Source organism: Podarcis bocagei (genome assembly GCF_964188305.1).
Source record: "Podarcis bocagei genome assembly, chromosome: 7".
In the NCBI taxonomy this organism is placed as follows: Eukaryota; Metazoa; Chordata; class Lepidosauria; order Squamata; family Lacertidae; genus Podarcis; species Podarcis bocagei.
The window spans coordinates 84,677,568-84,691,495 of NC_138132.1; the positions used below are offsets into that span (position 1 = coordinate 84,677,568).

General features: G+C 45.2%; 1 protein-coding gene across 1 annotated transcript; it reads right to left on the minus strand.

Moving 5' to 3' along the window:
- Positions 1-5,694: 5,694 nt before the first annotated feature.
- LOC308591503 (proline-rich protein 11-like) lies at positions 5,695-11,591 on the minus strand (the record flags this gene model as incomplete). Its single annotated transcript, XM_081202275.1, has 5 exons — positions 5,695-5,812; positions 6,467-9,021; positions 10,693-10,789; positions 11,236-11,295; positions 11,404-11,591. Coding segments are annotated over 4 exons (414 nt in total), but the record flags the coding sequence as incomplete, so codon positions are not given.
- Positions 11,592-13,928: the final 2,337 nt, after the last annotated feature.

Sequence of the window (13,928 nt, forward strand, 5' to 3'; positions counted from 1 at the left end):
ATGATGAGCAGTACGTGCCACATGCTTAAAGTTGCTTTATTTTCAGTTCAAAGTTGAGAAATTACAAACATGCATCTTGCCTCTGCGGGAGCAGAGAAGCAACCGTCCTCCTCCTCGGAACGAAGAACACCGAGAGTACAGTGAAAAACAGGAAACCAGTGTACGTCACATCCAGCTTCCCATTCCCGTGGGAAAACCCAACAGTGCTCTGACTGTGGAATGTAAACATTGTCTTGTGACAAGCACTTCGCTGCACAGTGAAGAGAGCAGAAACCAACATCCTCCCCCTTTCTGTGAACATCACTGGGCAGCGTGTTCGTACAATATCAGTACAAACCCAACTTCTGTACATAGGTACAGTGTTGATCCCTTGATACAATCTTGGACAATCCATCAGCAGGAATTTCATTACCTGGCATATAGGACACCGTTACGAGTCCCTTCTGAATATGTTCCCTAGCATGTTGCACCTTCAATTGCAAGTGCTTCGTGCTTTGCTTACAACCTTCTGAATTCAGCAAAGCCAAACATGCTTTGTTGTCCTGGTAAACCTGGATTGGACATTTGACAGGAATTTTCATGTCTTTGCACAATTGTAACAACCATTCACAATCCTTAAGTGAATAAGACAGTGCATTCAGTTCAGCTTCACAAGTACTTAAGCTGATTGTTGTTTGCTTCTTGCATGACCAATCAAATAGACCCTGATTGTACATGTAGCAAACTCCAGACGTACTTTTCCTGTCTGCAGTGTCACTTCCAAAACTTGCATCTGCAAAAATCTCAAGACCACCAGACTTCTGATTGTTAAATCTCAGTCTGTAATGCATAGTGCCTTTCAAATAGCGTGCTATGCGTTTCATAGCTTTCCAATCCTTAACAGTAGGATTGTTAACTTGTCTGCTTAGCAAATTACAGCTAACAGCAATGTCAGGTCTTGAACATCTGGCAATGAAGTTTAGCTTGCCTAGCACACTTCTGTACAGTGTAGTGTCAGAAAATGCTTCTTCAGTGTTTTCTACCTGATAACCCGTTGTCATCGGTGTGTCTACAGGGTTAGCATCCATCAGGTTTAGTTTGCTTAACACATCAGCAATTTTCCGTGACTGGTGTACTAGAATGTTACCACTTTGATCTTTCTCTATTTCCAGAGATAGGTAGTTGTTTACCTCACCAAGATCTTTCATGTCAAAGTGCTCTTTCAGTTGAGCTAGGGCGTTATTGTACATTGTGACATCTTTCCAAAAGAATAAAATATCATCAACATAAAACAAACAATACAGCTTCTTTTGCCCCTCCTCTTTGACAAATACACATGGATCAGCTTTCCCTTGCTGAAAACCTAGAGAAAACAACGCTTCAGTGAGTTTTGTGTGCCAACACCGTGCACTTTGTTTGAGACCATAAAGGGACTTCTTTAGAGCACAAACAAATCCCTGTTTTACCTGTACGCCATCAGGTGGAAGCATATAAAGTGATTCACTTAGAGATCCGTACAAAAATGCTGTATTTACATCGTGGTGACTAATGTGTAGATTCTCCTCTGCAGCTAGCTTGAGCATAAGCCTAATGCTCTCATATCTCACGGTGGGTGAGTAGGTCTCGTGATAGTCTTCACCTGGTACCTGTGCAAAACCTCTGGCTACCAATCTGGCTTTGTGTCTGACTATCTTGCCATTTTGATCAGTCTTCGCTTTGAAGACCCATTTGCTTCCAAGCAGTTTCATTCCTGGAACTACTGGAACTAGCTCCCAAGTTTTGTTCCTTTCTAAGGAATCAAGCTCAGCCTTCATAGCATTTAACCATGGCTCAGCTTCCTTAGAATCCAAATCCTGGATTTCTTGGAAACTTGAAGGTTCAAATACCTTCTTGGAGCTTTTAACAGCTGCTACTGCTGTCTTAGCAAATTCATCAGCAAATCTCTTTGGAGGTCTGCCTTTTGTGGCTCTTTGTGACCTGCGAATTAGCCTTTGGTCTTCAACACTCTCCTCTTCCTTCTTAGGAGAAAAGTGACCTATTGTGAACAATGGTTCTTCCAATTCCTGATCAGAGCTTTCAGAGGGTCGCATAGAGGCTTTCGCACTCTTGAAATCCTCTGAATTATCCGATTCAGTCTCAGACTCAGACTCAGAACCTTCATCAGTGGGTGTGGGTTGCTGTTGCTTATCCTCAGTCTCATCACTGTCATCAGGATAACATTGGAATATTCCCACATTCTCCCCCCACTTGGCATTGTACTCAACACTTCTTGTGAGCTTAATTGTCTTAGAGTCAGTCATCATTATTCTGTAAGAACCTTTCTGATAACCTAGAAAGATACCATGCAATCCACGTTTGCCTAACTTGGAGCTTTGTTGTGAATGAACCCACATGTCAGAACCAAAATTTTTCATGTGTTTGATGTACGGTTTCTTGCCAAACATCTTCTCATAGGGGGTACAACCAATCGCTGAAGATAACCTGCGATTGTAACTGTAAACAAAACATGAGAGAGATTCGGCCCAATAACTCTCTGGAAGATTGGCATCATGCAGCAAGGTTTTTAACCCTTGAAGCAATGTCTGATTTGCCCTTTCGCAAAGTCCATTCTGCCATGGTGAGCGAGGACTGGACAAATCGTGTTGAATTCCTTTCTCAGTCAGAAAAGCTTCAAACTGCTGAGAAGTGAATTCTCCCCCGCGATCAGTGAAAAGAGTCTTTATCTTCTTACCATGCACATTTTCCAACCAAGCACAGAATTCCTTGAACCTTGGAAAAGCCTCTGATTTCTGCTTGAGATTGTACACATAAATATACCTGGAAAATGCATCAATGAGAACCATGAAGAACCTATTGCCACCCAAAGAGGGCGATAGTGGACCAACTAAATCAGCATGAACAACCTGGTATGGTTCTGTAGCTTGCCTACTAGACACCTTACCTTTCGCAGCCATTTTCACCTTGTTTGCTGCGCATGCCTTGCACTTCATGTGGTACCTGCAGGGTTTAATAGTCATACCTTCAACCAAGGCAGGCATTTTAGAAACTGTCTCAAAATGCAAATGACCAAATTTCCTGTGAAAATCATGAATACATCCTGCATGCAAACTTTTGTTAGAACCTGCAATGCAACAAGTCTCATTCTGCACAACATCATCATAATACAAAACAAACAATCGATCAACATTTTCAGCATGCAATACATAATCGTCTTTCTTTGTGATGGTGCATTTCTTGTTCTTGAAGGAAACGTCAATGTTCCGTTCATTCAGCTGCATCACACTTAGAAGATTGTGTGTGGCATCTGGAACATACAGTACATCCTGTATCGATAAGTCCAAACTGTGAAGAACAACAGTTCCGTAGCCTTGACTGGGGATCGTGTGGTCATCCGCCTGGTGAATCACACCTTCCTGCGGTGTAAAAGACACGAACAGTCTCTTATCGTTGCACATGTGGTGGGTAGCTGCTGAATCAACAACGAAGAAAGATCTAGACGTCTTCTGGACCTTTGCAACCTTTGGAGTGAAGCATGAGACCATTGCCTTGTGCTGCGTTGTCCTGGACACCGGACCTTTGCCTTTGCTTTGGCCTTTTCCACGCGATGAACTTCCGCTGCGCTGCTCTGTCCTGGCCCTGGGATATTTGCATTCCCTCTTCATATGGCCTAGACGTCCACACGAGTAGCATTTCACTGCCTTCAAAGCTTTGGCGCCCTCTGGTGGTTCCACTGCACTCTGGGATGACGTCTGTGAAGACTCCCCCATACCCATGCAGCTAGCACCCCGGCGATCTGCTTCATTCTGGATCACGGCAGTAACATAGGCTACTGTGAGCTGAGCAGTTGGTTGAACAGCAATCTGAGTGGCAACGGACTCCCAACTTGGACCCAAAGAATGTAGTATCATGAAGGAATACACAGCCTCTGGAAAGGTGAGTCCTCTCTGTTGCAGCTCATGTCTCAAATTCTGCATCTCCATCAGATGTGTACGCACATCTCCACCTTCAGCAAGAGCCATGCCATGCAGCTTGGCATAATAGTACATTGAGGAACCAGCTTCTGTCCTCAAGTGAGCCTCTCTTAAAGTGTCCCAAATTTGTCTGGCTGTGGTCTTTCCACGCAACAGACAGAGCTCTTCTGGGGATACTATCAACGTAAGTGTTCCCCTTGCTTTGGAATCCTTAGCAGTCCATTCATCTGTAATTGGAGCTGGGGGGTTGTCTGTAATAACATTAAACAGATCCTCTTTCCGCAGAACAGCCTCTGCATAAAGTACCCAGTCCGTATAATTTTTCTTATTGAGCTTAGGAATCCCAAAAGCATCAGCCAGCTTTGCATTAGTCATCATTGCTGCTTTAAACAAGCTGCGTCACAGTACAGCAGCTTCCAAAAGCACTTGTAAAAAGTACTTTCTCTGTCCCAGCCACCAAGCCTGTGAGCTTGTGCCTTTGCCTGTATCGCGGCAAAACGGCTTTAAAAAGTTCAAAGTCCAGCCATAAAACCATAAACTAGAAGCTGGCAGGCTGCCCGGAGCATGAGCACATACCTTCATCAATCAAACTTGACGCGCAGAGCAGATAACGCTTTCCGTTTCTCTGTACCTCTGCCGGCATTCCGACTCGGCTTCTGGAGTCTCCATTCTTCAGTTTGACTTACGTCTCTCTGGGCCCGAAACCAAAATGTTGTAATTGCAGAGTCCTGTGCACAACGGAATGATGAGCAGTACGTGCCACATGCTTAAAGTTGCTTTATTTTCAGTTCAAAGTTGAGAAATTACAAACATGCATCTTGCCTCTGCGGGAGCAGAGAAGCAACCGTCCTCCTCCTCGGAACGAAGAACACCGAGAGTACAGTGAAAAACAGGAAACCAGTGTACGTCACATCCAGCTTCCCATTCCCGTGGGAAAACCCAACAGTGCTCTGACTGTGGAATGTAAACATTGTCTTGTGACAAGCACTTCGCTGCACAGTGAAGAGAGCAGAAACCAACAAGCGTATCCCACAAGTCTAAAAGTTTGCTTACCTCTTATGTAGGCAGCAGCCCATTATCCACTATTTGGTTATAGCACATAGGAAGTGCTGACTCTGTAAACACACAAGACGTAACCGGCTGTACTTTTGAATAAATAAGATATACTATTCATTGTATCGAATTGTAGATTTCAATGGAAGTCTCATAAAGTTTACTGCAATCACTACTATGCTATAAGATGCACTATCCTGTAATATTACATATGAGCCTGCTCTACTGATGAAGCCTAGGATAGCGAAACAAGGCTAATATTCCAGAAATCCTTGTCTTAGACTCTGTGAAAGGATTCTGTGGAACTGAAACAACCCTTCATGTGGATTATTGGAGTCTTTGAACAGACAGGTGGAATAGATACTTTTACATGTATGGACTTTATGCATGAACTGACTAGACAATGAACTGATCCACTGGGTCTTCTGCTTTTTTCATTGTATTGTAGATTTCAACAGAAGTCTCATAAAGTTCAATGAATAGTATACCTTATTTATTCAAAAGTACAGCCGGTTACGTCTTGTGTGTTTATTGAGTATGTTTCACGTAACCATAGGTTTGTTGTTGTCCTGCTGACTCTGACCACACATTAGTCAGCCAACTCAGCATCCTCTTCACTGACTGGCAGCAGCTCTCCAGGTTTGAGACTAAAATTCCTCTCCCCGCCCCCCCCATCTATCTGGAGATGCTGGGGACTGAACATGGGACCTTCTGCATTGCAGCGCTGATTGCTTTACCACCGAGCTACAGCCATTTCTTGAAGCATACATCAACCATGTAAATGGACTACCAGGTGTCGTTGGCTACCACTTACCGTATTTTTTGCCCTATAGGACGCACTTTTTCCCCTCCAAAAATGAAGGGGAAATGTGTGTGCGTCCTATGGGGCGAATGCAGGCTTTCGCTGAAGCCTGGAGAGCGAGAGGGGTCCGTGCGCACCGACCCCTCTCGCTCTCCAGGCTTCAGGAAGCTATCCGCGAAGTCGTGCAGCTCTCCCACGGCTTGGGGAGAGGTGCCTGCACCTGAAGCCTGGGGGCGCGCTGAGCTCAGCGCGCCCCCAGGCTTCGGGCTTAGCGCAGCTCTCTGCAAGCCGTGGGAGGGCTGTGTGAAGTCGCGCAGCTCTCCCACGGCTAGCGGAGAGCTTGCCTGCACCCAGAAGCTTGGGGCGCGTTGAGCTCAGCACGCCCCAAGCTTCGGGCTTCGTGCAGCTTCCACAGCCTAGGGAGCCCTGCGGGACTTCCCGCAGGGCTCCCTAGGCTGCGGATAGCAGCCTGCTGCCTGGAGTGCTGGGCGTGCTGCAGCAGAGCTCCCCGCGCTTCGGGCACACATCCGCAGCCTGCTGCCCAGAGCGCGGGGTGCACTGAAGCTGCTGCTGGGGGGGGATAATTTTTTTTCTTTATTCCCCCCCCAAAAAAAACTAGGTGCGTCCTATGGGCCGGTGCGTCCTATAGGGCAAAAAATACGGTAATACATTTCTGATGAGACCCATCATCTTGAACAATAACAAAATACTCTTTTGCAAAGAGAACATGAATGAGGAGCAGAACAAGAAAGCCAGCAGACTGCCATATTATTTTTTATTGAACTGATTTCAGTCTGCGCAGCTTTACAATATTTAGTTTCAAGTTGCTCCAAAATGTGCCACAGGTAGCTACAGAAGCTATTTGTCTTTGAAATGTGCAGGAGGTAGGCAGCAAAGCGATTGAATTGAGACACGTAACAAACAGCAATAAAATGAGTAATGGGTAAGAAACGGATGCAGAAACACAGTGTAAACTGGTAAGTAATTGTAACTAGGTGAGCTGGGTTACAGCTGTATAATGCAGCATGCATATGTAGATGTGTACATTTAGGAACACTTTAGTCTACTGACCATCTCTACCTTAGCATTAAAGGTTCAATCTTTTTTTTCTGGAATGCTCCATGTTTCAGATGGACAGTCTGAAGGGTGTCTGTTTACTCTGCAGCAAAGCTGGGGAGTCTATGGTCCTCCAGGTGTCACTAGACTCAAACTCCCTTCATCCACAGGCAGCTTAACCAATGGTCTGGAATGATGGGTGTTGTAGTCCAACACTGTCTGGCAGGACCACAGGGTCCAGATCCTTGTCTACAAAGCTTCACCCCCCCCCCCAATTTTTTAAAGCTTCTCCCTGGGAACTTTTGTGAGGATGCTAATAAGAGGCCCCTGTCCTTGCACAGATGAACAATCTCCAATATTCCAAGCTACGCAAGAATGTGTCATAGGCATATCAGGAGAAAACTGGCGCCACTTGTGCGCATATGCTCACAATATCCCTTCAAAACACTAAGGCCACATTCTACACCATACATGTAAAACACATTGCTTCTCACAAATAATCTTGGGAACTGTACTTCTGGGAATAATAGCTCTGTGGGGATAAACTACAATTCCCAGAATTCTTTGTGTTTTTCGGGTGGGGAGCACCTGTGCTTTACATGTATAGTGTGGATCTAACCCAACTGCATCTAAAGGAGAAATAAACGTTAAAAAGAGTTATGTGCCCAAGAGTTGTTTACCACAGTGTCTGAATTGAAAGGGTTGCTATCTAAGTTAAGGCATTTCCTTCCATTGCACCGCCAAGGCCATTTGATGCTGGCGCCCTTTTGAGCTGCTCATGGGCTTGATGCAAAAGCAGCATGTCAACGTCCCTGGAAAACTAATGAGCTGAAGCTTCCTTTTCAGTTTCTGCAAATTTACTTTGCCTTTTAATGCACTTGCAAGCAGACTCAAGGCAAAGAATACACTCTTCAGATTGCCGATACAGCTTTTTAGCTGAGCTGCTATGGCTTTTTCACTAGCTTTCCTCTGTTTGATGACTCTCCAGTTAAACAAGTTCTGAAGTTCTTCAAAACCCAGTCTGACCGAAGAGAGTAGGACTGATGAGAAGTCTGTACCCCTGCAGACAAGCCGCTTTCATCAGCACTTTGAAAACAATAGCTGTCATCTTCAACCAGAACCTAGTCTCCATCTTACAGATACAATCTGTACATAATGGTACACTCTGTAAATAGCTCTAGGTGCTACTCACATTTTTTAAAGGAGTGTTTGAATGACCAGCTGATGATTCCAACCTCTTCCATCATGGCAGAACCTCATTGTTTCTCAGCAGACCAAAAGGGTGTCAGGAACGACTCAACATGCATCAGGATCTCAAACCAGAAGCAAAAACCTCATTTGAGGTTTGCTGAACATTCAGCCTCTTCCGGTACAAAGGCATGTTAGACCTCCTCTGCAATTCACTTTTCCCCCTCAGAGAAAGGGGCATTTTCCCTTATTGAGGAAAACATATACTTCCCCCTCTAAGAGAAGGTAAAAAGGTATTCTTCATTATGGAGAAAACATACACAAATTCATGTGTACACATCCACTTTAGATGAAATTTCCAAGATTAACTGCCACCCTTCTGAATTTTAAGAACTTGGGAGTTTTTTTAAATGTTACTGTCCCCAAATCTTTTTTAAAAATAGTAAATACTTTAAATATATATATATAAACATTTCAAGTAAGTTACAAATAAAACAAGGTTAGGAATGCCCAATTCCCCATGCAGGTATTTTATATCCTAAAGGTGTTTTATAGTGATAACCTCTTATTTGCCAGTATGGTGTCAAGCAAGGAGGGATGCTCTCTGGATGCTGCTGGGAATTGTAGTTCAACAAATCCAGAGGGCCACAGCTTCCCTATCCATAAAGGAATAAAAATCAGCATGTAGGCTGGGGAAAAAATACTTATACTGTCTCTCCATTGTGTGTTTCACCTGGGGATGGTGAGTTCTATTCTAAAGGACGATGAAGATCATCCTTTCTTTTCCCCTCCCTGCTCCCAGTGTATTTTATTGAAAAATAAATTCCTTCCACATTAGTAGTGCCCATCAGCAGAGTCCAGAAAACCAGCATGGGGAACTGTACGTAGGCAGGAGATGCACTGCTAACTTTGCTCCTCAAAGCTGCTTCCTTTAGGCAACAGGGATGGAGAGGGACTCTTTGGGTGAGCCAACTGTCAAGAAAAGAGAGAGAGAGGTTTCAACTTTTCCTTCTGGCTGTAACTTCAGTTTTTGCGCCGTTCTGCCCACACTTCCTAAAGCCTCTTCCTCTCCTCACTTCACCCCCTCCCTCAAGTTCTTTTGTACAGATGCAGAATGCATGTTAATTGTAGCAACACCTCTTGCTTGGGCTGGGGGAGGATGGGGAGGGTTGTGCGTAAGTGTGCACAGGCAATCCCGCATTTACATGCGTTCAAAATGTGAACGTGCATTACGCCGAACCCAGAAGTGACCCGAAAATGTCACAAAAAGGAGCGGAACGGGAAGGGGTGGGGTGAGGGAAGCACTGCTTGTAGGCTTTTTCAATGCCGTTTCAAATACCGTATTTTTTGCTCTATAAGATGCACCCGACTATAAGACGCACCTAGTTTTTAGAAGAGGAAAACAAGAAAAGCCAGCAAGACACGCTCGCTTGGCGTGGCTCTTTAAAGACAGAGCGGCTCTTGCTTGCTTTTCCGGGAGGTGGGAGAAGGGACTGACGGGCTGCCCTCCGTCCCTTCTCCCACCTCCCTGAAAAGCCAGAGGAAGCTGCGCAGCTATCGCTGAACCCAGTGGAGCAAGGGCTCCCGTGTAAGGGCTCCCTTCCGTTCCTCCTCCCGCTTCGCTGGGAAGCCAGCAGAACAAGAGGCGCTGCACAGCTCTCGCTCTTGCTCTGCTGGCTTCAGCGATAGCTGCGCAGTCTGCATTCGCTCCATAAGACGCACACACAATTCCCCTTACTTTTTAGGAGGAAAAAAGTGCGTCTTATGCAGCAAAAAATACGGTATTCACTTAAACGGCCTCGGTCCAGTATACCTGAAGCAGCGTCTCCACCTTCATCGTTCTGTCCGGACACTGAGGTCCAGCGCCGAGGGCCTTCTGGTGGTTCCCTCACTGTGAGAAGCCAAGTTACAGGGAACCAGTCTGAGGGCCTTCTTGGTAGTGGCACCCGCCCTGTGGAACGCCCTCCCATCAGATGTCAAAGAGAAAAATAACTACCAAACTTTTAGAAGACATCTGAAGGCAGCCCTGTTTAGGGAAGCTTTTAATGTTTAATAGGTTATTGTATTTTAGTGTTTGATTGGAAGCTGCCCAGAGTGGCTGGGGAAACCCAGCCAGATGGGCGGGGTATAAATAAATAAATAAATAAATAAATAAATAATAATAATAATAATAATAATAATAATAATAATAATAAAAATTATTGTTCTTGTTATTATTGTTGTTGTTGTTGTTGTTGTTATTATTATTATTATTATTATTATTATTATTATTATTATTATTAAACATGGGGTGCCTCGGAACATAACCCCTGTGCAAATGGGGGGTTGCCTCTGTGTGTGTGTGTGTGTGTGTGTGCATACACACAAGCATACACACACATATACAGACGTGCAAAAAGCCTCTGTCTTTTGCAGTTGGAATGTAGACTAGTGTGCAAAAGTACAAGTCACACCTCCATTGCTCCTCCCAATTTTGCCCCTAGCCCCACCCATCCCGGCACATGGCCTGCGGAAGGTTTCCCCTGCAAGGGAAATGTGGCCCTTGTGGGGACGAGGTTCCCCACCCCTGACTTGGGAAGACGGGACTGTGCGTTCGAAGCCCCCTTTCAACACTTGCTTTGCCAAGCCAACAGAGATCCTTGCCTGAAATTTGCGCCGCAGAGCCTGGGTCATGATGGGTGTCAGTCCTGTGCCAGTCTCCATGTTCTCTTTGTTGCTTAAAGGGGTTCCACCTGGGCTCCTGGGGCGGCGGAAGGAAAAATAAAGAGGGTACACGGTCTATGCTGGGAGCCATAAACTTGTGTTTCGGTTAACTGGATTCATGTTTCGCTTCTCAGAGCGACATATCCTAAAGCAACTTACAGGAATAATAAAATGCTTTCATAAAAATATGTCAAAGACACAGAGGGAAAGCCTCCATTTATTGGTTCTGCCCAAATGCCTGAGGAAAGAAATAATGCCTTTGCCTGGTGCTGATGTGATGGCAAGGTTGGCAACAGGTGGGTCTCCCTGGGGAGACCATGCTACAAAATGGGAGCTACCACAGAGAAGGCCCTGTTCTCTCATTGTCCTCACCCCGGAACTCCCTCAAATGATGACCTTGGGGTCTGGGCAGGATCATATGGTGAGCTAAAAGAAAGGAAAAAAGGGGGAGAATGACCCCCACTTCCCTATATAGATGGTTACCTCTCAATAGCGACTTTTCTCAAGTGTTTCCGGAAATCTAAGCTGCTTCTGCTAGGAGTGCTGGAGGGGGAAAAGAAGAGCAAACAGGAAAATTAAAATACAGATTTCCTAAGTGGACAAACGTTAATGCTGCACATAAAATCTGCAGAAAGGTCAGAGGTGCCTTACATCAAGTGACTTGTAACCCGAGCTTGTGGTCCTGGGGCTTTGGATTTTAGATTGATGCTTTGCAAGTCGGAGAGGGTAATTAATGCCTTGCGCCTCTCAAACGGCGATCTCCTCTGAAGAAAAGAAAGACTCGTTACTGCACCATACCTTCTGAAAGAAGCTTCAACACAGAGCCTTTGTGAGGAATTTTATCAAGGGAGCACAAAGTTTTTCTTGGGCCCTTTCCCTTCTTCATTATTCTTGTTTTTATCCTCTAAATCAGGGGTCGGCAAGGTTTATCTTGCCTGGGCCGGATTGGTCCTGCGGAGATCCCTCTGCTCTAAATAAACCCTACCAATATGTCTCTCCAACCCCACATTTCCTTGAAGTTTGGACATAACCTTAAATAGCTTAAACTGCTGGTGACTTCAGGACAGTAGGAAATTAACTGCTTGTTGAGGTCTGGGGATGTTATTTTATTTCTTTTTTTAAAAAATCATTTTTATTAAGTTTCCCATTTTAACAATCCAATCAAATCACATCGAATGTTCCAAATTATACAAATACATATCAAATAGTCCAAATATTCTGCCTAAATTATAATTTTTTTATAGGGACTTCCCATGCTTCAAGTTTTTATTTTATTTCTTACTTGCCATTCAAAATAATTTATTCCCCTACCTGGACAGGGATAGCCAAACCTTTGTTCTTCATGCTATGGTAACCTCTAGGTTAGATTACTGCAATGTGTTATATAGGAACTCATCCCACATGCTGCGTGAGGACCTTTTGAGGAAGGTGGCTGCGTGACCGGACCTTTTGTGAGGTCTGGAATGGTCACGCCCACCTACCTGGTCACATGCAAAGGAAGGATGCTCCAGACCAGGTGTAACAGGAAGTTCAACTTGCTGGACCAACATTCCCCTGCATGTCCACTCCAGGCAAACAGGAAATGTTGTATTTGACTACTTATGTTACATCCCACATGAGGAATGACTGGGAGGCTCCAGAACAGCAGACTGGGGGCTGCATCCTGCATCCCCATCCCAGCATCTGCTGCCTGAGACAGTCGCCTCCCTCTGCTTTGTAGAAAATCCTGCTCCATTGTCAGGATGAAAACGACTTTCCTTTTCTCCTAAACCCTTCTCTTGGGAGGCTTTTAATTACAGCGACTGTGGTTTCCTATTAATGGCAGCAATTGGGGCTATTTGGTTTTTGGGGTTATCTGACAGCTGCTTTGCTCAGTGGGGAAAGTGGGATTTCTCTCCAGCACAGTAATGGACCCAAGAAGAGTGGGTGTTAGTGCTGTAATTTCTGCAGAGGGCTACTGTAACTGAGACCCTTTGCCCTTCGGCTGCTAAATAAGCTCCTGGGGAAATTCCTGTGGATGTTTGGGAGGATGCCAGATTGATCACCGGAATATGAAATCGAAGTGATTTTCACATTTACTACTCTCTAGGAACTTTCCCACGATTAGAAGCATCCTCCAGGCATTAGCTGGGATGTCAGTATTTCTTGCAAATGATTATGGGATGCAGCCTAAGGTACAGATGGGGAACCTGCTGCCCTCCGTTTGTTGCTGGACCACAACTCCCAGACACACTGGCTACAGCTGGCTGAGGTTGATGGGAACAACATGGAGAGCCAAAGGTTCCTCTCCCCTGCCCTAAGATATGGTCTCATTGTGTGGTGATTTGGTGGCTGCTTTTGAGTCTTGGGTGGAATCTAGACACGTATAAAAAAACATTGTGAAATGCTTTTTAAAAAAACATTGTGAAAATATATATTGAAGTTGCCATAGCTCACCATCGCCATCTAGTGTCACATTTGTATAATGCACTTTACAACACACTTCTAATGTTTTATTTGCAGCTGTATACAGTGGGACGCGGGTGGCGCTGTGGGTTAAGCCACAGAGCCTAGGACTTGCTGACCAGAAGGTCGGCGGTTCGAATCCCCGTGACGGGGTGAGCTCCCGTTGCTCAGTCCCTGCTCCTGCGAACCTAGCAGTTCGAAAGCACGTCAAAGTGCAAGTAGATAAATAGGTACCGCTCCGGCGGGAAGGTAAACAGCGTTTCCGTGTGCTGCTCTGGTTCACCAGAAGTGGCTTGGTCATGCTGGCCACATGACCCGGAAGCTGTACACTGGCTCCCTCAGCCAGTAAAGTGAGATAAGAGCCGCAACCCCAGAGTCGGGCACAACTGGACCTAGTGGTCAGGGGTCCCTTTACTTTACAATGGTACCTCGGGTTACGAATTTAATTCGTTCCGGAGGTCCGTTCTTAACCTGAAACCGTTCTTAACTTGAGGTACCACTTTAGCTAATGGGGCTTCCCACTGCTGCTGCACAATTTCTGTTCTCATCCTGAGGTAAAGTTCTTAACCTGAGGTACTACTTCCAGGTGAGCGGAGTCTGTAACCCGAAGTGTTTGCAACCCGAAGCGTTTGTAACCTGAGGTACCACTGTAGTTGAGTCCAGTTTAGTTTTTCTCACCATCAGATTTTTCCCAGAAGGCTGTGTGCCAATTGATGCGTTGTTTTAATGCT